The sequence below is a fragment of the Podarcis bocagei genome (genome assembly GCF_964188305.1).
Source record: "Podarcis bocagei genome assembly, chromosome: 18".
NCBI classification, from domain to species: domain Eukaryota; kingdom Metazoa; phylum Chordata; class Lepidosauria; order Squamata; family Lacertidae; genus Podarcis; species Podarcis bocagei.
This window is the reverse complement of record NC_138144.1, coordinates 8435390-8462479: the sequence shown is the minus strand read 5'-3', so window position 1 is coordinate 8462479 and position 27090 is coordinate 8435390. Positions and strand designations below refer to the sequence as shown.

The 27090-nt window shown below is 50.2% G+C and overlaps 1 protein-coding gene across 15 annotated transcripts in view; it reads right to left on the bottom strand.

Annotated features, from left to right (window-relative positions):
* The window catches only part of PTPRS (protein tyrosine phosphatase receptor type S), a 310037-nt gene that overhangs the window by 58366 nt on the left and 224581 nt on the right, over window positions 1–27090 (bottom strand). For 8 of the 15 annotated variants that reach the window (XM_081177568.1, XM_081177569.1, XM_081177570.1 and 5 more), the window contains 4 exons: window positions 10930–11235; window positions 7520–7713; window positions 4799–4825; window positions 1791–1908 (listed from right to left, as the gene is read on the bottom strand). The exons of 4 other annotated variants lie outside the window; for them this stretch is intronic. In XM_081177568.1, the coding sequence (XP_081033694.1) occupies window positions 1791–1908; window positions 4799–4825; window positions 7520–7713; window positions 10930–11235 (645 nt within the window). The remainder of the gene's footprint in view (window positions 1–1790; window positions 1909–4798; window positions 4826–7519; window positions 7714–10929; window positions 11236–27090) is intronic. 3 more of the 15 variants (XM_081177573.1, XM_081177574.1, XM_081177564.1) reach the window with 1 other exon arrangement.

Genomic DNA, 27090 nt, shown 5'->3' with positions numbered 1-27090 from the left:
GCAGGCTGCGCAGCTATCCCAGAAGCCAGAACAGCAAGAGGGATTTCTGATTTCAGAAATCTTGCTGTTCTGGCTTCTGAGACTCAGAATATTTTTTTTCTTGTTTTCCTCCTCCAAAAACTAGGTGAGTCTTATGGTCTGGTGCGTCTTACAGAGCGAAAAATACGGTACTCTCCGGCGTTGCAATGGGCAAAGAAGGATTCCCCCCCCGCCCTTATCTCCTACTGTCTTAAGATTGCCAGGGGCTGAGCTTGGCATTTCTGTATGTGAGGACGGTTCTTTCTCCCAGCACCCTGCTTTTATTTCCACAACAGCCCTGTGAGGCAGGTTTGGCTGAGAGGGGTAGCAGCTGGCCCCAAAACACCCTGTGAGCTCCAGGGATGATGTGAGCTTGGGAAATTGTTTTCCCTTTACCAAAATGTGAATTATTGACTGAACAGCACAAAGCAGATAAAAGATCGCCAAAGACCCATTTGAAAGATTTGGCAAGGAAAAGAAGCAATTTCCCCAAATTAGGATTTTTTTTTCCTTTAAAAAAAGAAAGAAAAGAAATTATCTATCTGGAGCTAAGTGGAACGAGTTCTTGGATAAGAGCTTATTTGCTGGAGAGATACTCCTTCAGTGATGGATGGATGGACAAACCCAGCAGCAATGAAATAAGATCTAGGAAGAAAATGAGGAGCAGGAGGGGAGAAAAACATGAAGATAAATCTTCACAAAAGATGATTTTTTTGCGGGGGAGTGTCCTGGAAGGTCTAGTTATCTAGTGAATCACAATAGTAATCTTCTAGCCAATCATATAGTCTAGTTAATCAGAATCCGCAGCTTCACACTAATCAGAATCTTGATCCTCTAGCCAATCTACATCCTTATTTTATAGCCAATCAGGATCCTGATCTTCTAGCCAATCAAAATGCTGATCTTCTAGCCAATCAGAATCCTCAGCTTCACACTAATCAGAATCTTGATCCTCTAGCCAATCTACATCCTTATTTTATAGCCAATCAGGATCCTGATCTTCTAGCCAATCAAAATGCTGATCTTCTAGCCAATCAGAATCCTCAGCTTCACACTAATCAGAATCTTGATCCTCTAGCCAATCTACATCCTTATTTTCTAGCCAATCAGGATCCTGATCATCTAGCCAATCTATAGCCTGATCATCTAGCCAATCTACATCCTTATTTTCTAGCCAACCAGAACCCTCAGCTTTGCACTAATCAGAATCTTGACCTTCTAGCCAATCTACATTCTTATTTATTAGCCAATCAGGATCCTGATCATCTAGCCAATCTACATCCTTATTTTCTAGCCAATCAGAATCCTCCGCTGCACACCAATCAGGATCCTGATCGTCTTGCCAATTTACACCCTTATTTTCTAGCCAATCAGAATTGCCAGCTTGACACCAATCAGAATCCTTATCTTCTAGCCAATCACTCTCATGAACTTCTAGGCAATCCCTGCCTGCACTTACGGCACGGAGTAGGATTTTTTATTTCCTGCGCTTCAAACTCAGAATGCTCAACGTTCACCATCCACGCCACCTTGGGAAATATGGGTGTCTTTTGGTTGATAACGGGGTGCTACCATCACTTTTGCTTCTTATTTATCGCTTGCTTTGTACGTGGCACGAGGCAATACCCTGATGCTGAGCTTCTGCGTTTCGTAATGGTTGTTGATGATAAAACAATATTTTAAAAAATGATTTTAAAAGTAGAAAAGGAAGCATTCTGCAGCTGCCTTTGTGCAATGAAGGCTGGCGGTGTTACCCTCCGAGAGACGCTCACCTGCCCCCTTGGTCACGGCCACCTTGGGTTTGCTGCGGGCGCCGTCGCCTTTCATGGTATAGGCAGCCACAGTGATGGAATAGGCAGTCTCTGGCTGCAGCCCAGCGATGATCATTTCCTGGGGAGGGGAATCCAAGAGGAGAGAGAGAGATTTGTACCCTTTTTAAAATACCGAAGGCAGAACAGTTTGAGCTTGGCGGTGGCTGGGGGGGAACCGGGGACCAAGAACGGCGATGCATGCAGGGAACACGACACAACGCAAGCGAGAGGAAAAGGAAAAGCGGGGTTGCGAGGTTGCGGGAAGGAAATGCACACAGTTTAGCTACGAAAACACACACACACACACAAGCGGCTCGGAGGAATCCTCTTTATGCAAAACGTGCAGCTGAGAGAGGGGGGGGGGGCTTTGCTCCTCCATCTGCCTCCCAGCTTCTCTCCCTCTATCTCGGCAGAAAACGCATCCGCTGTCAAAACGCTCTGCCAGCTTCTTCAAAGGAGTCCGGAGTCTCAGAGGAGAGGGGAGGAAAAGAGAACACAGCAGCTTCAAGGAGATTAAAAACCTCCTTTACACGTGCAAGCCCCATGCACCCCTCCCCTGCCGAGAAGCCGCTTCTGGAAGAGGGTGCCTGTGTGTTTGAGGGCGGCGGCGGATACGGGGCGCTTTAATTCCAGGCAGGGGGTGCCTTTGGGGACTGTGAATGCAGCTGTTTTGGGGTACTGCTCGAGGCCACTTTGCCAGGGTCTCCCTTCTCTTGTTTCAGAGACGGGAGAGGTGGGGAGCAGGGCAGCAAGCGCAGGAGCCAAGGTCCCTTTAAAGGTAACGGGACACCTGACCATTAGGTCCAGTCGTGGCCGACTCTGGGGTTGCGGCGCTCATCTCGCTTTACTGGCCGAGGGAGCCGGCATACAGCTTCTGGGTCATGTGGCCAGCATGACTAAGCCACTTCTGGCAAACCAGAGCAGTGCACAGAAACGCCGTTTACCTTCCCGCCGGAGTGGTACCTATTTATCTACTTGCACTTTGAGGTGCTTTCGAACTGCTAGGTTGGCAGGAGCAGGGACCGAGCAATGGGAGCTCACCCCGTCGCGGGGATTCAAACCGCCGACCTTCTGATCAGCAAGCCCTAGGCTCTGTGGTTTAACCCACAGCGCCACCCACGTCCCACCAAGGTCCCTTTGGCTCACCCCAATTAAATATTTGTGGGGGCTGGGAACCCAAAGCTCTCCTGGTATGTCCCACGGAGGACCTTATGGTCTTCAAACAAAAACATCTTGGAGGTCCCAGGCCACAGGGAGGTTAGGCTGGCCTCAACCAGAGCCAGGGCTTTTTCGGCTGTGGCCCCGATCTGGTGGAACGCTCTGTCACAAGAGACATGGGGCCTGCGGGACTTGACATCTTTCCGCAGGGCCTGCAAGACGGAGCTGTTCAGCCAGGGCACAGTCGGACCCCCTCCTTTGGTCATCCCCGCAGAACTGTAGCCCAATGGTTGCCATTAATTTGATTCTGAATTGGTTTTATAATGAATTGATTTTAGAATGTGGTATTATTTTACTGTTGTTAGCCGCTCTGAGCCTGGCTTGGGCTGGGGAGGGTGCGACATAAATAATAATAATAATAATAATAATAATAATAATAATAATAATAATAATTGACATTGCCGCTCAAATTGTGTGCCTGTGGTGTGGTCTTGTGAACAGTTCTTTGGGCTGGGGCTTACCTGCCCCCTCCCGTATTTCCCAGCAAAGGAAAGGGGGCTTCTGCTGTGGGCTAAGGGAGGCCCGGCTGGCTTGCTACAGAGGAGGTGGAAGGGAGGTTCTGCTGATATGGCCCCTGGACAGACCAGGAAGCGCTGCTTGCAGAATCCTGGTTCTGCAAGGAAACTGAGCAGCGTCTGTTCCTGTGTAGAAAGCGTGGGGAAGGCCCCTCCCCCCCGAACTGGGGGCCAAATTTTCTCCTGGGCGATCTCAGGGGGCCACTTGTCAGTGGTGGGCAGTGCGATTTGCCAAACACCACCTTCGGATACTTGGCTACTTTCCCTACTTCCCTCTCTCCACCCTCCAGGCAAGGTGAACGAATTCCAGCCCTCTGGACAAACTACGCTTCCAAGAAGAGCTCAGAAAAAAATGGAAGGAGAGTGCGAATCAGGGCTGGCGAGGGGGCGGTGGCATAGCTGTCAACTTACAGATCTGAAAATAAGGGACCAGCAGCCTCGAAAATAAGGGACCAGCAGCCAAAATAAGGGATTTTCCAGGCACAGGTATGTTCAACTTCTGAACCCCTCCGAGCCAAAGGCAGAAAGCCCAGCCAGCAGCCAAACAAAGCCTCAAGCGGTGGTTCCCACAGCGCAGCAACCCAGCAAAGGGGATGCAGCAAGGAAAACCACCGTCACCTCTCCGCTGGGAAGCGCTGAGCAAAGGCGAGTCCCCAGGCAACGCGGCCGATTTAATCGGCACAAGGCATGCAAGCTCCACCCCCCAGTCGTTCTTAGACTCCTTATTGGGTGAGCAACGCAGCGAAGCTGGCTGGGAGGGAGGGAGAGGAGCTGCTTCCTTTGAAACCCGGGAAATTTAAGGGACATCATCAATCCGGGACAGCAGCGGGACGCGGCGCTGGGATAAGGGACCTTCCCACCAAATAAGGGACGGTTGACAGCTATGGGCGGTGGTGCCTGGGGAGAGCTTCCTGGGCCAGGTAGAGAGGTCTGGAGGGCCACATTTGCCCCAGACTGTACATGTGTGGTTGGAAGCCGCTTTGAGAGCTATAAATTAGGAGAGACCTCACAGATGATAGTGGACAGAAGCTGCTTCTGCACGGTGGCCCAGTTAAACGGCTGGCAAAGCCTCCCTTTGCCCGGAGTGATGCAACGGAAACTGCCAGAACGGGGCATGGGAGGAGAAAAAGGGCGAAAGCAGAAATCCACAAATGCCACAGCATCACCAACGGAAGGGAAAGGGGGTTGGGGAGCAGAGCGAAAGGGTCACCCGGACAAGAAAGAGTCCGTACTTACGTATTCTGCAGTGTCATCGGTTTCCCACTGAGCAAAAGAGGGTATGCGGTTAAGGACAGAAAGAGGAAAACGTGTAAGACAGACAGAGAGAGAGAAAGTTTGCAGAGGAAGCAAAATAGCCCGCTTCTCGGAAGCCCATGAAGTGGAGGAGATCCAAGGAGGGATGAGGTTAGTAGGATGCGCTACTTGGGGGGTTGGACTAGATGACCTTTGGGCTCCCCCCCAACTAGAATTTTATGATTCTTACGGATAGCAGTGGCAGAGCTTTGAAAAGGCAGCATCTGCAGTGGCGCCAACTGGGGGGAAAACAACAACCCTTTTCGGAGAGTGGAACATTTTCAAGGTGAAAGGTTTGTTTTTGGGGGGCGGGGGAACGTCGCTCAGTGGTTAGAGCTCCTGTGTGCATGCAGTCCCTACTTGAAACCCTGGACAGCTGGTGCCAGTCAATGTGGATAAGAAGGCAACTTATACTTGATGCAGGCAGAGCTCAGCTGCAGTGCATATTGCCTTGCATTCAGAAACTCCCAGATGTCACCACCAACATACCGTATTTTTTGCTCTATAGGACGCACTTTTCCCCCTCTAAAAATTAAGGGGAAATGTGTGTGCGTCCTGTGGAGCGAATGCTGGCTCCTTGGCTTCAGCGAAAGCAACGTGAAGCCTCCAGAGCGCAGAGGGAGCGCTCCCTCTGTGCTCCGGAGGCTTCGCATTGCTTTCACTGAAGCCTGGAGAGCAAGAGGGGTCGGTGCGCACCGGCCCCTCTCGCTCTCCAGGCTTCAGGGATAGCCGCCTGAAGCCTTTGGAATGCAGCAGGAACTCGTGCTGTGCTCCGAAGGCTTTGGGTTCCTTTTGCTGAAGCCGGGAGAGCAAGACTCTTCCGGCTTCAGCAGAGAGGGAGAGCTGCACAGCGCCCCTTCAGCGAAACGGGAGGAGAAATGGAAGGGGCTCCATTTCTCCTGCCGCTTCGCTGAAGGGGTGCTGAGCAGAGAGGGGGAGAATTTTTTTTCTTGTTCTCCCCCTCTAAAACAAGGTGCGTCCTATAGAGCGAAAAATACGGTATATAGGAAGAGTTTTTTTCTCTTCTTACCGAAGCAATTCAAAGCGCTCACAGTAAATAATCAAAGCATATAACGTTAAAAGCAATATGAAACAGAGCATATCAACATCTGAAACGCAATCATTTCCCCCCCTTTTGAAAGGCAGGATTAAAAAATCCGCCCAGTAGCAAGAGGCTGCAGATAATAACTAAGAGCCGAAGTGGGGTGGGGAAAATGCTTTTGCCTTGTTGACTAAAAGCAGATAATGATGTCGACAGGTGAGCCTCTCTGGGGAGAGCGTTTCACAAGCAGGGACCCACCACTGAAAAGGCCTGTTCTCATGTTGACACCCTCCAGAGCAGCCTTTCTCAACCTGTGGGTCCCCAGATGTTGTTGGACTACAACTCCCATCACCCCTAGCTAGCAAGGCCATAGCTCAGGGATGATGGGAGTTGTAGTCCAACAACATCGGGGGACCCACAGGTTGAGAACCGCTGCTCTAGAGCTCCCTTGGAAGGGACGCAAAGATAAGAGCCTCAGAGGACAATTTCAGGGTCCAGGTTGGTTCATAAGGAGAGAGGCAGTCCTGGAGATATACTATAATAATAATAATAATAATAATAATAATAATAATAATAATAATAATAATAATAATTTATTATTTATACCCTGCCCATCTGGCTGGGTTTCCCCAGGTGCTCTGGGCGGCTTCCCAAAAAATATTAAAATACCGTCAAACATTAAAAGCTTCCCTAAACAGGGATGCCTTCAGATGTCTTCTAAAAGTCTGGGAGTTGTTGTTCTTTTAGACATCTGGTGGGAGGGCGTTCCACAGGGCGGGCGCCACCACCGAGAAGGCCCTCTGCCTGGTTCCCTGTAACTTGGCTTCTCGCAGCGAGGGAACCGCCAGAAGGCCCTCGGCGCTGGTACTGGGGTCCTGAGCTGAATAAGGCTTTGTAGGTCAAATCCAGCGCTGGATTGGACAAGGAAACTAATTGGTAGTCAGTGCAGCAGCAATGTCTAGGGAACATGATGACCATGTACATACGCAATAGACAATCTTTTATAGAATTCCTTAAAACCATAACAAGTCCAAAATGAAATCTTTAGTCTCAAAGTCTCTGAAAATCCTTAAATGAAGCGAGGTACCCGACTTTGTACGATGAAAGTCAAGCTGTGAAGCTTTGTGTATTCAGCAAATACGATGTTCAACACTGAACAGTGATTCTGGATATTGACTACTGTTTCGTAGAATTCTTTGTCAGCGTGGTGGGAGGATATAGAATTGCTTCATAAACCCATCTTATTTCGAATGAATGTATGTAAATGAAAATAGTCGCTACGTTATTACATGAGCACTGTTCCACAGCAGTTGATATTTTCATTTACATACATTCATTCAAAATAAGATGGGTTTATGAAGGACCTGTTATGGTTTGAAGGAATTCTATAACAGATTGTCTATTGCGTATGTACATGGTCATCGTGTTGCCTAGACATTGCTGACGTTCTCTTTGCAACACAGGGGTTTATTCAGTCCAGGGGTCAGCCAGGACTTGGTGTTATGCGCCTAGGCTCTGAACCATCTTCAAGGGCAGCCCCACACTTAGCACCTTGCAGTAGCCTAACCCAGACGTCAGCAGATCGCCCAGAGAATGGATGTTAGGCTATCGCAGACCATTACCTGCGCATCAGCCAGCATCACGTCTTTGATCTGGGGTAGACCGCTGGCTTCCCCGTTCTCCATTCGGATGTAGTGTACTTGGTAGCCGCGAATCTGCCCGTGTTGGCGGTTCTGGAGCGGCGAGCGCCAGGACACTTGGATGGCGGTCGAATTCAGAACCTCCACTTCCACTTTGCGTGGCGGGGCACTGGGCACTGGAAGAGAGGAAAAGGAAGGAGCCAGAGGAACAGAGAGAGAGAGAGACAGAGAGAAGGTGCATGTTTCAGCTTTAACGCAGGAAATTCACACGACGTTCAAAGTATCCAGGGTTCAAAGGACCTGAGATAGGCTTCTTTGCCATTTAGCCCAATTTTATTTTCCCCGCAAACACAGCGGTTCAGGAGTGTCAGTTCCCAAAGGTGTAGGAGTGAGCCTTATGAGTGAGTTGCAACCTCTCCCTTATATCTAAAGGCACTAGTCCGCATGGTTCTCAAAGCTTGGGCCTCCAGCAGTTGTTGGGACTACCACTATCCCCAACCACTGGTCCTGCTATGTAGTGCCACAGGCTGCCTGGGTGCAAAGGAGTGGTGGGAGGCACCAGTTGGGGAACCCCCAGGGGACGAAGGCTCAGAGCCCGGAAGATTGGCAGGAGGAGGTGGTGTTGGCAGCTGGAGAGGCAACAGGCTTTAGTGAGCAGGAAGAGGCCGGGGCAGAGAGCAGTCCAGACTCAGCGTAGGGGGACCTTCCTGCTGTGACCAGCTACCCTCTCCACTGGTCTCCCAGAACCAGAAGAGGCATGAAAAGGGTGGAGCAGGGATAAATGAGGTAGAGAAGTCTCAGATTGCTGGGGAAGGACCTGTAGGCAGTGGCGGAGCTTCATGCTCCGGCACCGGGGGGTGGAGAGCAGGCGGGGGGGCAGCTGCGATGGCACCCCACCGGGATCGTGCTGCTGGGGGCGCTGCGTGCCCCCGCACCCCTCTTCCTCTGCCAGTGCCCGAAGGAGAGACTGCGGGCGGGCAGGGACCTTCAGTCCTAGCAACCGCCTCATAGGGGCTGGGTCTTGCCGGGACGAGTTGCTTTGCTCACTAGGCCTGGCTTCCTGGGCCAACCTCGTTTCCTTGAATATAGAGTTCACTGACACCAGGTGTTTCATTGCTGACCTGCTCCTGGCAGCTAGGGATGATGGGAGGTGTAGTCCAAAAGCAGCTGGGGACCCAAGTTTAAGAAACAGTGGTCTACAATGAGTGGCCATTGGCTCATGTAAAGGTAAAGGGACCCCTGACCATTAGGTCCAGTCGTGGCCGACTCTGGGGTTGCGGCGCTCATCTCGCTTTATTGGCCGAGGGAGCTGGCGTACAGCTTCCAGGTCATGTAGCCAGCATGACTAAGCCGCTTCTGGCGAACCAGAGCAGCGCACGGAAATGCCGTTTATCTTCCCGCCGGAGTGGTACCTATTTATCTACTTGCACTTTGATGTGCTTTCGAACTGCTAGGTTGGCAGGAGCTGGGACCGAGCAACGGGAGCTCACCCCGTCGCGGGGATTCGAACCACCGACCTTCTGATCGGCACATCCTAGGCTCTGTGGTTTAACCCACAGCACCACCCGCGTCCTGCTCATGTAGCTCAGTGCTATGATGACTAACGCTGGCTCTCTAGGGGCCGGTCACAGCCTAACCTGGAGCTGCCATGGTTGCTGAGAAACAGAAGCAGGATTTAAGCTAGGATACTATTTCGGCCACCCAGAATCCTTGGTGAGTCAGTTAATCCCACTCTGCAAAGCAGCGGTTCTGGGTTCAAGGTGTGGCAATTGTCAATATGGAAGAGGGAGCAAGCTTGCTTTTCTCCTGCTCTGGAGGAGGGTAGGACTTGAACCCACAGCTTCAAGTTACAAGAAAGGAGATTCTGACTAAACATGACGAAGAGCTTTCTGACAGCAAGAGCTGTTTGATAGCGGAAGGGACTCCCTTGGAAGGTGGTAGACTCTCCTCCCTTGGAAGTTTTTAGGCAGAGACAGGATGACCCTCTGTCATGGATGATTTAGTTGAGATTTGAATTTGCAACCCAACAGGGTTGCCCCAGCCACTCTGGGAGGCTGCTTTTCAGACTGACTTTTCCGGCTCGCCTTCAAGGGCGGCCCCCTGTAGAGTGGATTGCGGTAGCCCAGCCTGGAAGTTACCAGGAAGAGCGATGGAGAGTGCATAGGTTTTGGAAACCCTGCCTTAAAAGGCTCCTTATAGCTCTGTTTGGGACACCCTGCCCAGGGCTGTCTTAAGCATATGCAGCGCCGCAGGTGCAAAGATCTGCCTGGCGGACCCCCCTCCAGGTTGCCCAGTCCCAGGCGCACAGGAGCGCGGCCACCACAGCGTCTCACTGACTCAGTTGCCCCTGAACTTGCGGCGCAGAGCCTGCTGCAGTACTCCGACTGACAGAAACAGTGGCTCATGTTCTCCTGTCCTGTCCCCTTTATAAAGATCTGAGGAATGAGATCATCACCCCACTCTTACTTGCCATCCCAGGCCACCCATCTGTGGCCACATTGTTCTTTCTTTGTGCATTTTCTTTGTGCGTTTTAACTGTGTTAATGTTGTATTTTAATCTTGTTTTTAAGTTGTATTCATTCAACTCGTTTTTATTATTGGTTGTTAGCAGCCCTGAGCCCGGCCTTGGCTGGGGAGGGCGGGGTATAAATAAATTATTATTATTATTATTATTATTATTATTATTATTATTATTATTATTATTATTTATCAGATCAAAATGATCAGACAACAGCAAAGGTTGCTAGGTTTATCGAGGGTGCAATGAGATTAAGGGCCACAATCTGAACGATAATCTTGGTCATTTGAATGCCCTTTTTACCCAATGTTGTCTTTTTAATTGTATAAAGTGGTGCCCCGCAAGACGAATGCCTCGCAAGGCGGAAAACTCGCTAGACGAAAGAGTTTTCCGTTTTGGAGGTGCTTCGCAAAACGAATCTCCTATGGGCTTGCTTCGCAAGACGAAGATGTCTTGCGAGTTCCTGCTGGTTTTTCCTCCCCCCCCTTTTCTAAGCTGCTAAGCCGCTTATCAGCTGATCCGATCAGCAGATAAGCCGCTAAAAGCCGCTATTAGCGCTAATCCGTCAATGGGCTTGCTTCGCAAGACGAAAAAACCGCTAGACGAAGAGAATCACAGAACGGATTCTTTTCGTCTTGCGAGGCACCACTGTATATATTGCTTGTTTTATGTTGCTATGGCCGTTGGCTAATGCAAATAAAGTTTATCTATCTATCTATTCTGGGCCCCGGACTCTTGGCCTGGCGCCCGGGTGCCCCGCACCCTTTGCGCCTATGGGTAAGACGCCCTGACCCTGCCCTCCCTCCTTGCCCCACCCAATATATCTGGCCTAACTCTCCAGGAGGCTCAACAGAGAAGCGGAGGAACCAATTACCGTCTTCGTCGGTGCGGACGATGACCGGTGAGCTTTCTGGCCCGGGTCCCACCATCGTGTGTGCCACCACAGTGATCCGGTATTCGGTCCACTTCTCCAGCGATTCCAGGAGGATCTGATTGGTGCTTGCATGAATGTTGGTCACCTCTCTCGGCTCCGTGTCCTCTGAGTCCAGGGCTCGGTAGCGAACGCTATATCCGTTCAAGACGCCATTTTGGCTCTCGGCTGGAGGGGGCCGCCAACTTACCAGAATGGCCGTGGATCTGGTGCTGACACATTTTACGTCTCGAGGGGGGGCGGACGGTTCTGTTGTTGGGTGGGAGGAGGGAGGAAGGGAGCAGTAGGGAAAGTTCGGGGCGGGGCGGGGGCGGCGGGGGAAGAAGGAAGGGGAGAGGTATCGGGGACAGCGGGGGGGAGGGGTTGGGTTGGGAAAACAACAAAAGATGGGGAAGGGGGGAAAAGAAAAACAGGAAAAATGATAACAAAAAAATCTAAAACGAAACGTACGAAAATTTGGCTTAGGAGGACAAAATTTAAAAGGGGGGGGGGAGAAATTAAAAAAAAAGAAACGGGCTTCTGCTCCCTTTAAATAAATAAATAAAAACAAACCAAAACGAACAAAGCCAAAATTGCAACAGAAACAAAGCAAGGGGGGGTCTTGCGATGCGAATCGTACAAAGCAAAATAAGTGGCTTGCACAGATAGGCAAAGGTCTCTTCTCAACTGCTTGCAAGGCCACTACAGATTTAACTCCGGCCTGTTCCTTCGGAACAGAATCTATCTAGGGCCAAATTTGCACTGTGTGCTTCTAGTGCTGCGACGCCACTTTGATTACCCAAAGACTCCTGGGATCTGCAATTGGTTCAGGGTGCTGTGAGTTCTTAGGACAGCCGTAGGCGAACTCTGGCCCTCCAGATGTTTGGGACTACAATTCCCATCATCCCTAGCTAACAGGACCAGTGGTCAGGGATGATGGGAATTGTAGTCCCAAACATCTGGAGGGCAGGAGTTTGCCTAGGAACTCACAGCACCCTGAACCAATTACAGATCCCAGGATTCTTTGAGGGGAAAGCCGCGACTGTTTAAAGCGGCAGCACAGAGCTTTACGGTGTGAATGTGGCCAAGCTCAACAGTCAGAATTACTCATCTACGTGGATTTGGGAGATAGGAAGAGATCGCGCCCATTTTTAATAGGAAAAACCCACGTAGGTGGTGGATCCTGCTGCGATTCTCTGCAGTGCTTCCACAAAAGAAGCAAGGGGAAATTTCTCTCGGTTCTCCGCGGTCCGAAGGATTGGACACGTCCTCCAGTTCTTCACACGGGGAAGAGAAACTTCCGCAGCTGCCGTAGGCCAGCAGAAAAGTGAAGCAAGGAAACGGGTCGTTTCTGCTGCACAAAATGGGCAGACAGATCCTTCCTCAGACAGATCCGTTGACCAAGGAAGGCCATCAGATCCACTTGACTATTAAGCAGTCCAGTCTGCTGCTACACATTTCGGCAGGCGGTGTTGCTTACTCCCGAGTAGCTCTGCTGCTTTGGGGGAAGACGTGGCCTTTATCTGCAAAAGACTATTTGGAGGCTGCAGCAAGGAGGGCAACTTTTTCTTTCCCGCTTCCCGGCTGCCAATTCCCCCCCAGGGAAGAACTGCAAAGGGGGTCCCTTCAACTGGGTGCTGCACAGAAGCATAGCAAGCTGCTTTGCGTCTCTGCAACATCTGGCGCAGGACGGACTACACTGACTGGCAGAAGCTCTGCCCGATTTCAGGCAGGCAGCGTTCCCAGTCCTAACTGGAGACGATGGGCGCTGAGCCTGGGAACTTCAGCATGCAAAGACTGTGCTCTACCACGGAACTGCGGTCCTCCTGTAAGTGTAAGGTTCTAGTCCAGGGGTCTGCAACCTAAGGCCCGTGGGCCAGAAGCGGCCCACGAGCCGCCCCCAAACTGAGCTGTGCTGCAATAAACCGGTGCAGGGGAGTCGCTTCCGCAGCGCCGAAAATTGCGTCTGCACAGATGTTGAAAATCACAGGATCCGGCCCACAGAAGGATCACTGCGGGACCGATCCGGCCCAGGCAAGATAAACCTTGCTGACCCTTGTTCTAGTCCTCATGGTTCTGAGTGGAGCTGGCATATACAGGAAACTGCCTTAAAGTAAGTCAGATCATTGTCCCGTTGGGCTCTCTAAAGTGGTGGCTAGCACTGTAGGAGCCGTCCTGAAGTTCCAGGAATTGGACATTCTCAGCCCTAACAGCAGATGCCAGATACCTGACCCCGGGACCTTTTGCATGCAAAACAGATGCTCTGTCGCTGACCTACGCCGGTCCTCGGCCCCCCTTCCTCTTGCTGAACACCTGCTCAAAGGGGTTTTGGAGGGCTCGCTGCAACCGAGCAAGCAATTCCTTCCAGGTCTGATATGCAAACGAAGTTAAAGTCCCCCAGTTGCCAAAGAGCTGCAATGCTCACGGGCGTAAAGATTTGCTGGAAGAAGAAGGGAGTCTTTCTGAAAGACAGCTCTGTTCACGCTGGGGTTACGGTCCTAATTTTGCATGGCAATTTTGCGTTTTCTTCTTTCTTTCCCCCAAAGTTGTTCAAACGTGGGGAGAACAGCCTACCCTGTTTCAACAGGGGGAGGGAAATCAGGTGGGTCTTCCTGGAGCAACAGAAGGGTTATAGCCAACTAAGCTCTACTCACGAGTAGACCCACCGAAATGAACAGGCCTAAGTAAATTGCATCCATTAATTTCAATGGGTCACCTCTGACTTACGCTGGAGAGGTCTACTCTGAAAATGAGTACACACACACAGCGTCAATCAGTTATCACTTGTGATGAATCTCTGGATCCATCCTTCTGATTTTGCTCTCCTCCTAAATTTATGCCCCAAATCTCCCAGCTCAGGTGGGAATACAGCTGTTGGGTTGCTGAAATAACAGTTGGAACCAGGGCTTCAATGAATACTGAGGTCAGGCAAAACTAAACGGAAAGTTGGCTGGGCTACGCACTCATCCACTGGGCTATGTTACAAAGCTGCTTTCGAGATACAGAGAGAGTTGAGCTCGGAATTCGGAGACGATATTTTCATCTTCTCTCCCCTCTACCCCCAAATTCTAGCACTGCTCCAGCTTGTGATCTTAACTGCCCCGTTCTTCCCCTTGAGTTGTAGGGTTGGTTTCCCCAACCCAATACAAAAATAAATAAAACAACGCTTCCATTAATTCGGATGAGACTTTTTTTGGTACTGCAAACCTGCAGAGCTCCAGATCGGGACCACGGCGGGGCGGAGGGAGAGGGGCAAAGTTTTCCTACTTTGCAAATCGGGGTTGCAATCCAAATGGAGGTTTCTTAAATTAGCCAAGGGGTGGATGTACCTGTAACTAAGTACAGTCATACCTCAGGTTACAGACGCTTCAGGTTGCGTTTTTTTGGGTTGCGGACCGCCGAAACCCGGAAGTACCGGAACGGGTTATTTCTGGGTTTCGGCGGCCGCGCATGCGCAGAAGCGCCAAATCGCAACCCGCGTGTGTGCAGGCGTGCCGCTGCAGGTTACGAACGTGCATCCCGCACAGATCACGTTCGTAACCCGAGTGTCCGCTGTACGCTATTGAGGTCACAAGCAGCCTAGGCTAGCTGTCTTTTATTCTCCAAAACCAACTCTAGATAGAGGCCACGGGGTTCCTCTTCTAACTGTGAGGTTTGGGGAGTTGTATTTTGGGGCCTCATCTCTCTTCTTCCCCCCACCCTCGCAAGCTTCCACAGACCTTCACAGCATAGTGGGCACACCGAGGCCCTAGAGCCTTTTTATTAGAGCACCGCTTTGTGAGTAAAAAAGTCCAAGCAACTTGCTAAACAGCCCATCAGCAACCCCTGGATTAATGTTCTTCCAACACACCAGACATTCAAAAGAAAGCAGGGGGTGGCGTGGGGGGTGGGAGACGGTACTAAAAAGCAAATGGCAAACTTGGGGCTGCAACGGAAAATTAGTAACGAAAGCAAGTCGCTGCATTAAAGGGGGGACAAATTCAAAAGAAGGGAAATAATGATTGTAACAAAATAAAATAATAATAATAATAATAATCTCTCTAGTTATACAAAAAGGTATAAATCAAGTACTTCCAGAGTCCTCGTAGTCTGTTTTACCTACCTTCCGCGCATCGGCTAACTTTATAAGACTTTCTTACGAGAGTGCTAGGGTCGCATGGTGCGGCGGAGGCCAGACCTCACTCCTGGTGGGTTTCTAAGGCATTCCTCCAATGCTCTGCCTCCTCAAAAGAACGAGACACTAACTCACTTGATGCCCCCACCATCTGGGCCTTTCTCAAAGACAGCCCTCGTCAGCAGGGGGACGGTGCTGTCGCATGGCAGGAGACTCTCCCGTCCTGACCAGGAGATGTCGGGATTCGAACTCAGGGCTTTATGCGTCCTCTTCAGAACAGTTTCCGTTTCCTCCTCGGCCTCTTGGTTTTGCACTGCAGCGATAAATGCAGATCTCTGCGGGTTGCCTTTCGGCTAGGTCTACTATTTTCTGTGGTGCGGGCAAACGGTTTGGAGAGCTCCAACGCATTATTCTGGAGCGACTCCGAGTTGCGTTTTCCTTTCTGCAGGGCAGAACTGGCGTCCTGTTGTCTTTAAACTGAAGCACCTACCGTATTTTTCGCTCTATAGGACGCACCGGACCATAGGACGGGGAGAACAGGGGGGGGAAAATTCTCCCCCTCTCTGCTCAGTGCCCCTTTCAGTGAAGCGGCAGGAGAAACGGAGCCCCTTCCATTTCTCCTCCCGCTTCACAGAAGGGGCGCTGCGCAGAGAGGGAAAACTGTGCAGCGCCTCTCCAGCGAAGCCTGGAGAGCAAGAGGGGTCAGTGTGCACCGATCCCTCTCGCTCTCCTGGCTTCAGGCGGCTATCCGCAAGCCTTCCGAGTGCAGCGGGAACTCCTGCTGCGCTCCGAACGCTTGTGGATAGCTGCCTGAAGCCCCCAGAGCAGCTAACCCCAAGCTAGAACCGCGAGACGGAGCGCTGCGCAGCGCTCCCTCTCCCTGTTTTGGCTTTGGGCTTAGCCGTTCAGCCTGCATTTGCTCCATAGGACGCACACACATTTCCCCTTAATTTTTGGAGGGGAAAAAGTGCGTCCTATAGAGCGAAAAATACGGTACATTGCTTAGCTTCGGAATATGCAGAATAACTCATCCTTAGCGTTTTCCCTGTGCCTTTTCTCCAGCGAACCTGGGAGTTCACCCGCAGCGCCCAACTCACCCGCCTTTTGCTCTGATCAGGGAGAAGACTTCTTCTCAATGCCTAAAAGCGGCTGCCCTCGCGTGCCGACTCTGGCTCTTTCAACTGCCTGTAACCATGGGACGGTTCTTCAGCTAAAACTTTCCAGAAACCCACTGCAGAGTCAGACCTGGCCTCACCTACCCAACTTCTTCCCCCCTTTTTTCCTGTTTGCATTCTGAGCCCCCCCAGCCAGTACCAAAAAAGAGTAAAGTCCAGCCCCGGTCCAAAATAATGTTTTATAAAAATAAAAGCAGAGTGCAGAGTTTCTTTGGCTGTACTGCTATTCCAGAGGATGCCCTGCTCACTCACCCCTCTAAGAGCTCCGAGAGGAAGACACGGTGTGCGTGTGCATGTGTGAACGCCCGTCCTTCCTTAGAGGGGCAGGGAAAGAGGCGAGGAGACAAGGGACTTCCTCCTGTCCAAGCAAAGCAGGGGAGGCAGAAAAACCACAGCTCCTACTTGTCTGGACCGCATCGTCTGCGCAGGAGGACCCCTCGGAGGGGTTTCATGGCCTTTCCATCACAATCCAGCCCAACCTGTTGAAATCCAGGGGTGTCTGTCTGCATGTGTGCGTTGCATGAGAGACGGAGGACGCAGGAGGTTTTGCAGCGATTGGAGCGGGGTCAGAACTTTGGAGAGAGCTCCGAAAAAAGCCTTCGCCCATCTCCAACTCACTTGCCCTGCGCCTCCTTCCTCCCCCCACCCCCCGTGGGGTTTCCCGAAGGCCGCCAGGAGTAGGGGAGCGTGCCCAGAGCTGTGTGGAGCGTGGCCGAGAGAGAGAGGGGTGCCGAGCATGCGGGAAAGCTAACAGGTTGGGCTGTATTTGTGAATCCGCTTGAGACCAGCCAGTACTCACCTTCTGCGGCTGCTTTCGCGCGGCCTTAAAAGATGACTGTCCAGGCCTCAAGAATCGGGCCCCTTCACTGAGTTGCCATGTACCAAATGCAAAGTGGCTTTACTTGTTGTTGTTTGTTTGTTTTTAACCCTTTAGGTACCATAGACTTTGCATACATCTGTTCGATGTCACTGGCTATGCACAGAAAGGGGGGTGCAAGCTTGCAACTCTTTAAGAGTTCTAAATCACAAATACAACCTTTTCTCCCCTTAAATGTGTTTTCAACAGAGTCAAAAGCTCTGGAGGGGTGGGGCGGGGGCTCTCTCTTCATCCCGCCCTCAGTGTTTCCCTACAAATCTGTCCCGTGCACTTTGCACGCCCGTGAAAGTCCTCTGAATGGGTTAGCGCTTCCCAAAAATACTGAAAAGAAATTATTGTTGTTGTTATTATTATTTCTAAGGGAACCAATCTCCCAGCAAGAGCAAAGCCCAAATCTATCACTTTTACTGTTGGGTTGGAAATGGCAACATATCCTCCAATAATCACTGATTTGGTTTCCTTTTTGAAAAATTATTTTTTAGGTCCCTCCCAGCCAATTTTCTTTTCGTTCCACTAGATTTTCCTCCAGGTGTTCTACAGTCTATTGTCTCTGGTACTTGAAGAGTTAAAGGCAGAATTCTTTCGCAAGATCAAAAAATAATACTTTACCTTTAGTTTAATGGATTTTTTTTTAAACAAAAAAACGGGTTTTTGATGCTCGGGAACGAACGCCACCCTGGCGGAGTAGCACGGAAAATGGTGCAGCGGGATGTGCTGGCATGCGGGGGGAGGATGGTGGGGGGGGGGTAGGGAAAGGAAATATTGCCCAAACCATGCACGCTTGCGTGTGAAAAGCTGAGACGGAGGAGAAGCGCAGGCAGGGGGCGAGGGAAAGGAAAGAGAAGCATGAAATCAGAGAGAGAGAGAGAGAGAGAAAGAGAATAAGAAAAAGGTGTATCCGTATTGAAGCTTTATCCTGGCTTCTCATAAGGCCAGAGGCTTTAGCATCAAACCACAACTCCGGGAAGGTTTTCTTGGAAATCCAGCACAGGCCTGGCGTTTGGTACAGTGGTTTCCAAAGTGGGGGGTGGGATTATCCAGTGGGGTGCGAATTGGCAAGGGGGCAGCAGTAAGGCACCGGAGAATACCAGACTTTGATAAGCTGGCATCCCTGGATCAAGATATTTGGAGACAACAAAAGTAAAGGGACCCCTGACAGTTAAGTCCAGTCGCAGACGACTCTGGGGTGCTCATCTCGCTTTACAGGCCGAGGGAGCCGGTGTTTGTCCGCAGGCAGTTTTTCCGGGTCATGTGGCCAGCAGGACTAAGCCGCTTCTGGCGAAACCAGAGCAGCGCACGGAAACACCGTTTACCTTCCTGCCGGAGTGGTACCTATTTATCTACTTGCACTTCGATGTGCTTTCGGACTGCTAGGTGGGCAGGAGCAGGGACCGAGCAATGGGAGCTCACCCCGTCGTGGGGATTCGAACCGCCGACCTTCTGATCAGCAAGCCCAAGAGGCTCAGTGGTTTAGACCACAGCGCCACCCGCATCTTCAAAGGGCTGTCATACGGAAAAAGGGAGCAAGCTATAGTTTTCTCCAATGGCTTCAAGTTACAAGAAAGGAGATTGCAGCTAAACATTAGGAAGAACCTTCTGAAGGTAACAGCTGTTCGACCGTGGAACGGTCTCTCCCAGGAGGTGGTGGCCTCTCCTTCCTCGGAGGTTTTTAAGCAGAGGTTGGATGGCCACCTTCCATGGATGCTTCAGTTGAGATTCCTGCATTGCAGCGCATTGGACTAGATGTCCCGCAGGGTCCCTTCCCCCTCTACAGTTCTACTTTTGCTGAATTAATTGAACAGAATCGTTTCAACTGGATTCCGAATAAATGTGCCTAAATAGTTGCTCCTGGTTTCAATTCTGTCGTGTTGTTACCTCTCTTTGCGGGTCGTGCAAACAGCTATTCTGAACAATGCTTTCTAATAGGGTAGCGGGGAGCTGGGAATGAATTAGGAACAAATTCAGTTATTGCTGTTCTGCCAGTGGGGCAGAGTGGCGGAACTACGAAGGAAGACAGGGGCTGCATGCAAGGACATTTCACAGAATTGTAGAATTGGATGGGGGGCCCCCCTGGGGTCATCCAGTCTAACCCCCTGAATTCTTTGGGGGAAGTGATGCACTTTATACATATGGTGGGAAGACAGGTTTGGTATTTCCCCCCTACTCTAGCGTCAGGGCTGGCATTGGGAAACCGAGTCCAAAACATCCGAGTCCAAAACATCTGGGGAAGACTAACCTTGGCGAACCTTACTAAAAAGGAACCACAAGGAAAATGCAATGCACCTTGCTGTGAGCGTCGGGTGACGACACTGGCACTGGCCAATAGGCTGAAAAGCAATCAGTAGCAGCGAATGAATTTGCTTTCGCCTGGGTTAGCCTGAATGACAGAATACCACAGTGTCCATATTTTCAGAGCTCACTCTCTGCACACCAAGGAAGGAAAAAACAAAGAGTTGCAGTTAATGTTACTAATTCTCAAGAGTAGACATTGAATCCAATGTTAGCCATGCTCAGAGCAGGTCCCATTGATATTCATAGGTCCATCAATGGACCTAAGGTATGATATTCATACCGTAGGTTCATTAATAGCAACACTATTCATTAATAACAAGTCAACGGATAGCTCAGTCAGTAGAGCACGAGACGCTTAATCTCAGGGTTGTGGGTTCGAGTGCCACACTGGGCAAAAGTTTCCTGCACTGCAGGGGGTTAGACTGGATGACTCTTGGGGTCCCTCCCAACTCTACAATTCTATGACACTCTTAATTTAACTTAGGCTGCATTCACAGTGCACATTTAAAGCAGTCTAATTCCATTTTAGTAATCCCAATTTAAACAGCCATGGATTCCCCCAAATAATCCCGGGAGAGCTGTACAGGTTACGTAAACTTCAGAATGCGTGCGCGGCAAACCGGGAAGTATTTTACCGGGTTTCACCGTGCGCGCATGCGCAGAGGCAGTAGACCGCGCATGCGCAGAAGCGGTCCTCAGGTTGCAGAAACCTTGGGTTCCGACCGGACCTCTGGAACGGATCCTGTCCACAACCGGAGGTACCACTTTAGTTTGTTAAGGGTCCTGAGAGTGGTTAGGGGGCCTCCTCTTCTCCTTGTGAAGCTGCTGTTCCCATAGTTCCCTGCTTTTAAACCATTCTGGGAATTGCAGCTTTGTGAGGGGAATAGGGGGTCTCTTGACAATTCTCGGCACCCTTAGAAAACTACAACTCCCATGATTCTTTGGGGGAAGAAGCCATGCTTGTTTGAAGAGGTATCGCAGTGCCTTCGATGTAGGATGTAAACTTTTGCAGGGAGGGAGGATCTAAGCACCACGGAGGACAGCCCCTGCGGATACGCCCAGAAAAGAGAAAGGAAGGGAGAAATAAAATCTACAAGGCTCTGGTTCCCCATGCGTTTGAACAGGCATGCCAGCTAGAGAAGGAAGAGAAGGAGGAAAGGGTCTCGCCATGATGTTAAGACTGCGGGGAAGGAGCTGTATGGAGTTGGGGGGGACGACTGCATGGGGGTGGGTAAAGGAGAGAGACAAAAAGCCTGTCCCAAGCTGGGAGGTCTGAGCGCCGAAGGATGCCACCGGGATCAGGGAAGAATTGAACTCGTTCCTCCAACAGCCAGCCAGGAAACAAAAAGAATTGGTTTCACCACGTTACAAGACCACGTTACAAAGCCCCGCTCCTCTTCTTATCCCTCCCCCCAACCCAAAACCAGGTCTTCAAGCCAGGAAGCAAATCCTCTCTGAACTAATTAATGAGAGAAAGGAAGGAAAGAAAGAGAGAGAGAAAGAAAGGGAGAGAGAGAGAGAGAGAGAGAGAGAGAGAAAGGGTGATATCCCTGCACCCCATCACGAAAACCTAGGTGCTTTTCACACACAAAATAACCAAAATGTGGTGAGAGGGTCTCTCCAAGGGCACATGCAAGGAAGCTTGAAGCAAGCCCAGAACCATCACCCACTTCTTTCCTGGTTCCTGAGCTCCCAAAGGATTTCCAGGGACGCCTCTCCTAAGTTGTGATGGGGAGGGGTCTTTTAAGGAGGCAAGCACTGAGTCGAAAGGTTAACACTGCTTCTTCTACTGATGTTTGTTTCATTTCTCAAAACCAAACCAAACCAACAAACAACAGCACTACAGGACAAAGACCCATTTTCGGGTCATCTCCGACAATCGACACATTTGAAAACCACCAAGGAGGACCTCTTTTCCAGCGCCCTTTCTTTCGCACGGGACAGATACGAGAACCAAACATTTAACAGGAAGGCAACAGAACCACCACCACCACTGCCACGAGCGCACGAGGCCTCTGAAAAACTTTGGGTGAGATTATTTGGATGGCTGTTGTCCTCGCTGTGGGGCAGATATATAACTGTGGAGGATGCAAAAATATAAATGGTGTGTGGAGGGGGGAGGGATTTTGCAAGGTTTTACCATGGATCAGATGACTCCAAGCAAGACATCTTCTAAATCAGTCTATCTAGGCATCTATCTATCTATCTATCTATCTAGCCCCATTTCTCTCTCCCTCTATCATATCTATCATCTATCTCTCTATAATCCATTCATCCATCCAACTAACCAACCAACCTCATCTCTTTTTCTCTATCCTATCCATCCATCCATCCATCCATCCATCCATCCATCCATCCATTATTAACTACTGCGTATTTTCAGTTTTGCTAAAAATGTAACTTAACTAGATTCCCCCCTAGATTTTCAATTAACTACCATCTACTGGACCCAAACACCATTCTTCCACAACGCACACCTTTTACTATAGCCTTGTTGTATTTCTAAGACATAGGTTTTATACACAAAAGAAAGGGAGGAAAACCAAAGCAGAAATGAACTTTCTTTCCTGTTGTTCGCCAGCAAACTCCACGGTTTCTGGGGAGAGGCAACAATCACTATTTGTTATCATCTGAGCACTGTTTTGGCTGAAGAGCTTTTACGCCATTACTCAGGGCGCATCTGCACCTCAGCTTAATGAGAATTAGGGTACCCTTTGTGCACCCATCAATCCCACCCCATTTGTACAACATTCACCGGAAAGAGCTGTCGCCCCAAACCTTCTCCCTGCTAAAATCCAGAGCTTCCCAATTCTCAGAAAATCCAAAAGGGATATCTGCTCAGCTTTAAAAGAGCTTCTCTTGGCTTTCTGCAAACACCTTTCTCCAATTTTTCCTAGCATGTAGGTGCTTTTGATGCGGAGCAGCTTCTATAGGTTTGTTGGGAACAGGAGAGAGCAGGAGAATGGAGGTGGAATCTTCAGGTTAAAATTATATCTGGATATAAGCAGCTCAGGAAAATGCAAAAGGTAAAGGACCCCTGGACAGTTAGGTCCAGTCAAAGGCGACTATGGGGTTGCGGCGCTCATCTCACTTTCAGGTGGAGGGAGCCGGCGTTTGTCCACAGCTTTCTGGGTCATGTGGCCAGAAGCACTAAACTGCTTCTGGTGCAACAGAACGCCGTGATGAAAACCAGAGCGCATGGAAACATCGTTTACCTTCCTGCTGCAGTGGTACCTATTTATCTACTTGCACTGGCGTGCTTTTGAACTGCTAGGTTGGCAGGAGCTGGGACAGAGAAACGGGAGCTCACCCCGTCACAGGGATTCAAACCGCCAACCTTCTGATCGGCAAGCCCAAGAGGCTCAGTGGTTTAGACCACAGTGCTACCTGCATCCCTAGCTCAGGTATAACTGCCAGGGGACAAATTGGCTCACATAAAATGCAGAGAATAAACGATACCTTCGCTGGAGACAAGTCCAGCTAAATCCTATAAACCTGTTTCATCATATGTGAGGGAACGCTCCCTCAAAGTTATTTATCGACTTATTAAATTTATAGACCACCTTTCATCCTCAGACTGCAGAGTGTTTTACTGTATTAAAATACAAAAAACAGCATAATGGCAAATGAAGCAACAGCAACAGCCCATATAAGGTCATTGATGGTTTAATTAGTCAAGGGCCTGCTTTTGGTTGGTGCCTAAAGATATGTTGTGAAGGCGCCCAGTGAGCCTCCCTGGGGACAGCATTCCACAAAAGGGGAGCCACCGCAGAAAAGGCCCTGTTCTGCATAGATGGCATCACACAACTGTGCAGGTATCTCTGATGACATCGCAATCGACACATGATTGCTGGAATGGTAGTGAACTCTTGAGGGGCATTCTATTATCTTTGGTGGGAATGCTCTCTGGTTTCATTATTCTGGCCCCAAGTACTCAAAGCAATTTCTGAAATAATCAAATTATCAGTGTCATTACTGACTATGCGGACGGACGACATGAAAGCTTATTGCTCTGAAGGACTTTTGACGTGGGTGTTCACTGCAGCCAGGAGTTTGATTGTCCAGCAGTGGTAAACCTTGAAAAATCTGCATAGGACTGTGTTGACTTTGGCTATTGCGGGGGGAAGAAAATCAAACATAAACTGCATGAATCCAGGGGCGTGGAGCATCCAGGACATTTTTATGTCCTCTGGTGGGACTTCTATTTTCTACGCTTTGGACTTAGATGCTCAGCATTCACCATCCATGCCACCTGAGTAAATATGGATGTTTGGATCTGTACTGGTGCATCACTCGTTCTGTCTCTTATTATTTATTGCTTGCTTGCTTTGTATGATATAATCGTCAGTTTGCATTTCGTAGCGCAGGAAGTATTGAGCTGATGTGTAGAGATCTTTCCTATTCTACATAATTCAAGAGGGTTCTGGAAGCTTCTCTGCATGAAAGAAACAAGCAGAAGGTTCCTGATGTTTGGGTTATTCCTTCCGAGAAGCTGAGTGCCGCTGGCTCAAACTGGTCCTGTTATCTCTTTCTGTCAAGGTCATGCTGACTATAAAAGTAAGGCCAGAAGGTTTCAAGTTCTCTCTTCCTTCTGGTGTGGTGTTCCGTATAGAGCAGGCATGGCCAAACTTGGCCCTCCAGCTGTTTTGGGACTACAATTCCCATCATCCCTGACAACTGGGCCTGTTAGCTAGGGATGATGGGAGTTGTAGTCCCAAAACAGCTGGAGGGCCAAGTTTGGCTATGCCTGGTATAGAGTGTTAAGATTTAGACTTATTATAAGTTATCGTAAGTTTAAGTTAAGTCTGGTGCAACTGGATTTCTTATGGACAGTACCAATACTGACTATATTGGATTTGTGACCATTATGCTCATTGGCCTTTAGTAAAGCTCTGCTGGATGAAATATTATTTGCCTCTGGTCTATCTTTGGGGAATCCTGCAACGTGTTTAAGTTGTTACTCTGCTAACTACACACTGGAATCTGCTCTGGATCAATACTGAGTAGAATTCAATGGCAGTAATACCCTGCTACCACACTTTTGGGTTGTTAGCAGCATTAATGAAGATTAAAAAGGGGGGGGGGGAGAAAGAGAAAGCCCTGCTTCCCGCCCAAACACAAAACAAGCTGAATTTTCACTCAAAGAGCACAGGGATACCGTATTTTTCGCTCTATAGGACGCACTTTCCCCCCTCCAAAAATTAAGGGGAAATGTGTGTGCGTCCTATGGAGTGAATGCAGGCTCCTTGGCTTCAGCGAAAACAACGTGGAGCCTCCAAAGCGCAGAGGGAGCGCTCCCACCGTGCTCCGGAGGCTACGCATTGCTTTCGCTGAAGCCCAGAGAGCGAGAGGGGTCAGTGCGCACAGACCCCTCTCGCTGTCTGGGCTTCAAAGATAGCTGACTGAAGCCTCCAGAGCGCAGTGCGAGTTCCTGCTGCGTTCCGGAGGCTTCAGGTTCCTTTCGCTGAAGCCAGGAGAGTCTTGCTCTCCCGGCTTCAGCAAAAGGAAGCCGAAGCCTGCGGAGCACAGCGGGAACTCGCGCTGCGCTCCGAAGGCTTCAGGGATCTTTGAGGCTGGCGGTGGGGGAAAACAGTGCTTCCCCCCACTGCCAGCCCCACAAGCTCGGGGGGCAGCACAGTTGAATGCACTTGAACGCACCTTGTTTTAGAGGGGGGAGAACAAGAAAAAAAAATTCTCCCCCTCTTTGCGCAGCGCCCCTTCAGCCAAGCGGGAGGAGAAATGGAAGGGGCTCCGTTTCACCTGCCGCTCCGCTGAAGGGGCGCTGAGCAGAGAGGGGGAGAATTTTTCTCTCTTGTTCTCCCCCTCTAAAACAAGGTGCGTCCTATAGAACGAAAAATACGGTGATTTTGCATCCTCCACAGGCATAACCCATGGGAGAACAGCACCTACGTTTCCGGTTTCACGCTGTACAGAAGCCACGATGCGTAAGGGCAAGGGTAGAGTCGAGGTGTGGAAGTCAGGGAGAAAACAGAAACGAAGAGTTGTCCAAATCAAGCCAAGGAAGAGACAACTGAGCCAACAGGAAGCGTGCGGAGAAAAATGGACTCTACAAGGCTGTTAGAGGGAGGCAGAGTTACCTAGTGGTGACATAAGGCAGGATTCCTTGAGAGGAGAACCCTCTGCAACAACTGCTTTCCGCTCCAACCCAAAGGAACCCCACGCCGTCCACGGCTACTCTGAAGCCCTGGCCAAGTTTTTGTGGGTTGTTTTTTTTATTTAAAAAACGGTAAAGAGAAGAGAAGACAGGGAGACACAGAGAACAGCCTGCCACAGCCAATCATGCGGTTGGAAAAATAGAAAATAAAAAGTGAGAGGGAGAGAGAGAGAGAGAGAAAGAAAGAAAGGAGGGTTTGTGTGTGTTATGTTTGTGCCTGTGTGTGTGAAAACCACCTCGTCCGTTGTTGTTTCTTAAAAAATAATAAAAGCAAAGATCCGTGAGAAGCCCAGGTTGCGGTGCTGCCAGCCCGGGATCGTAGCAATCCCCGGTGGTGGGGGAGAGGTGGGTGGAGGGAAGGGGGGAAACAACAGCGAAGGGAGACAATCCATTAAACTAAAACCACCACCAGATTGCATCCTGGTGTCACCATTAATCCCAGTGCCCTCCGCCACTCAGGGGCTAGGGTGGCCGAAAGGCTGCCTTTGTCCTAAAGGCTAGAAAGCGTCGTGGATCATGGGCAAGGGATCGGGCCGGCGGGGCAGTGGGGTTTGAGAAAGGAGCGCTGGCTCCAGCCATTTTCCTTCCCCTTCATCAGTGCTCTGTTGCTTTCTTCTGCACAACAAGCCCCGTGTGGCTGTCAATGTGCTCCTCTCAGTGGCTGCGTTCCCTAGGGGCCAATTCCCCATGTTGCGTTCGAGCTTCGGCACAGCGGAAAAGCCACTCCCAGAGCTACAGCCGAACAGAGGTTTTGCGCTGTTTCCGTATAACCGGCGAACTCTTCTTCTCCTTTCCTGCGAGCGAGCGAATGCGCTCTTCGTCCGGCTACGGATGGCTTTTACGCTGTGCGAGAGCTCAAGATACGAACTTGGCAGCTAGGCAGAAGCCACGGAAATGTAACAAACCACTGTGGGAATGCAGCCGAAGAGGGGGGCGGCTCAGCCCGCGCCACAGATGCTTTGAGTTCGAAACACACCTGGAAGGCGGCGGGTTGGCAAAAGCGCCGGTGCGGGGACATTCTCGCCAAACAGGCACAAGGCTCCCATATGGGACAACGGCAACTCTTACACACTACCCCTCGTGGGCCACTAAGAGGCCACGCATCCATTCATCCCAAGCCATCCACCCTGCCCATCAGCTACAGGTGGCTCTTTTGCCACTTAAAAGTTTGGCAACGAACTGGAATTTGAAAGAAATGGCTCAGAACCTAAAGGAAGCAGGCAGCTGACCTCTGGTTTGGGGGCAAACAGAAGAAGTGCAATGTTCCCTTGGTGCAGAGGGAGGGGGAATACATCAGTTCCTTCAAGAGGCGCCTGTGCATAGCTGTCAACTTACAGATTTGAAAATAAGGGACCAGCAGCCTCGAAAATAAGGGATCAGCAGCCAAAATAAGGGATTTTCTGAACACAGGTATGTTCAGCTTCTGAGCCCCTCCGAGCTAAAGGCAGAAAGCCCAGCCAGCAGCCAAATGAAGCCTCAAGTGGTGGTTCCC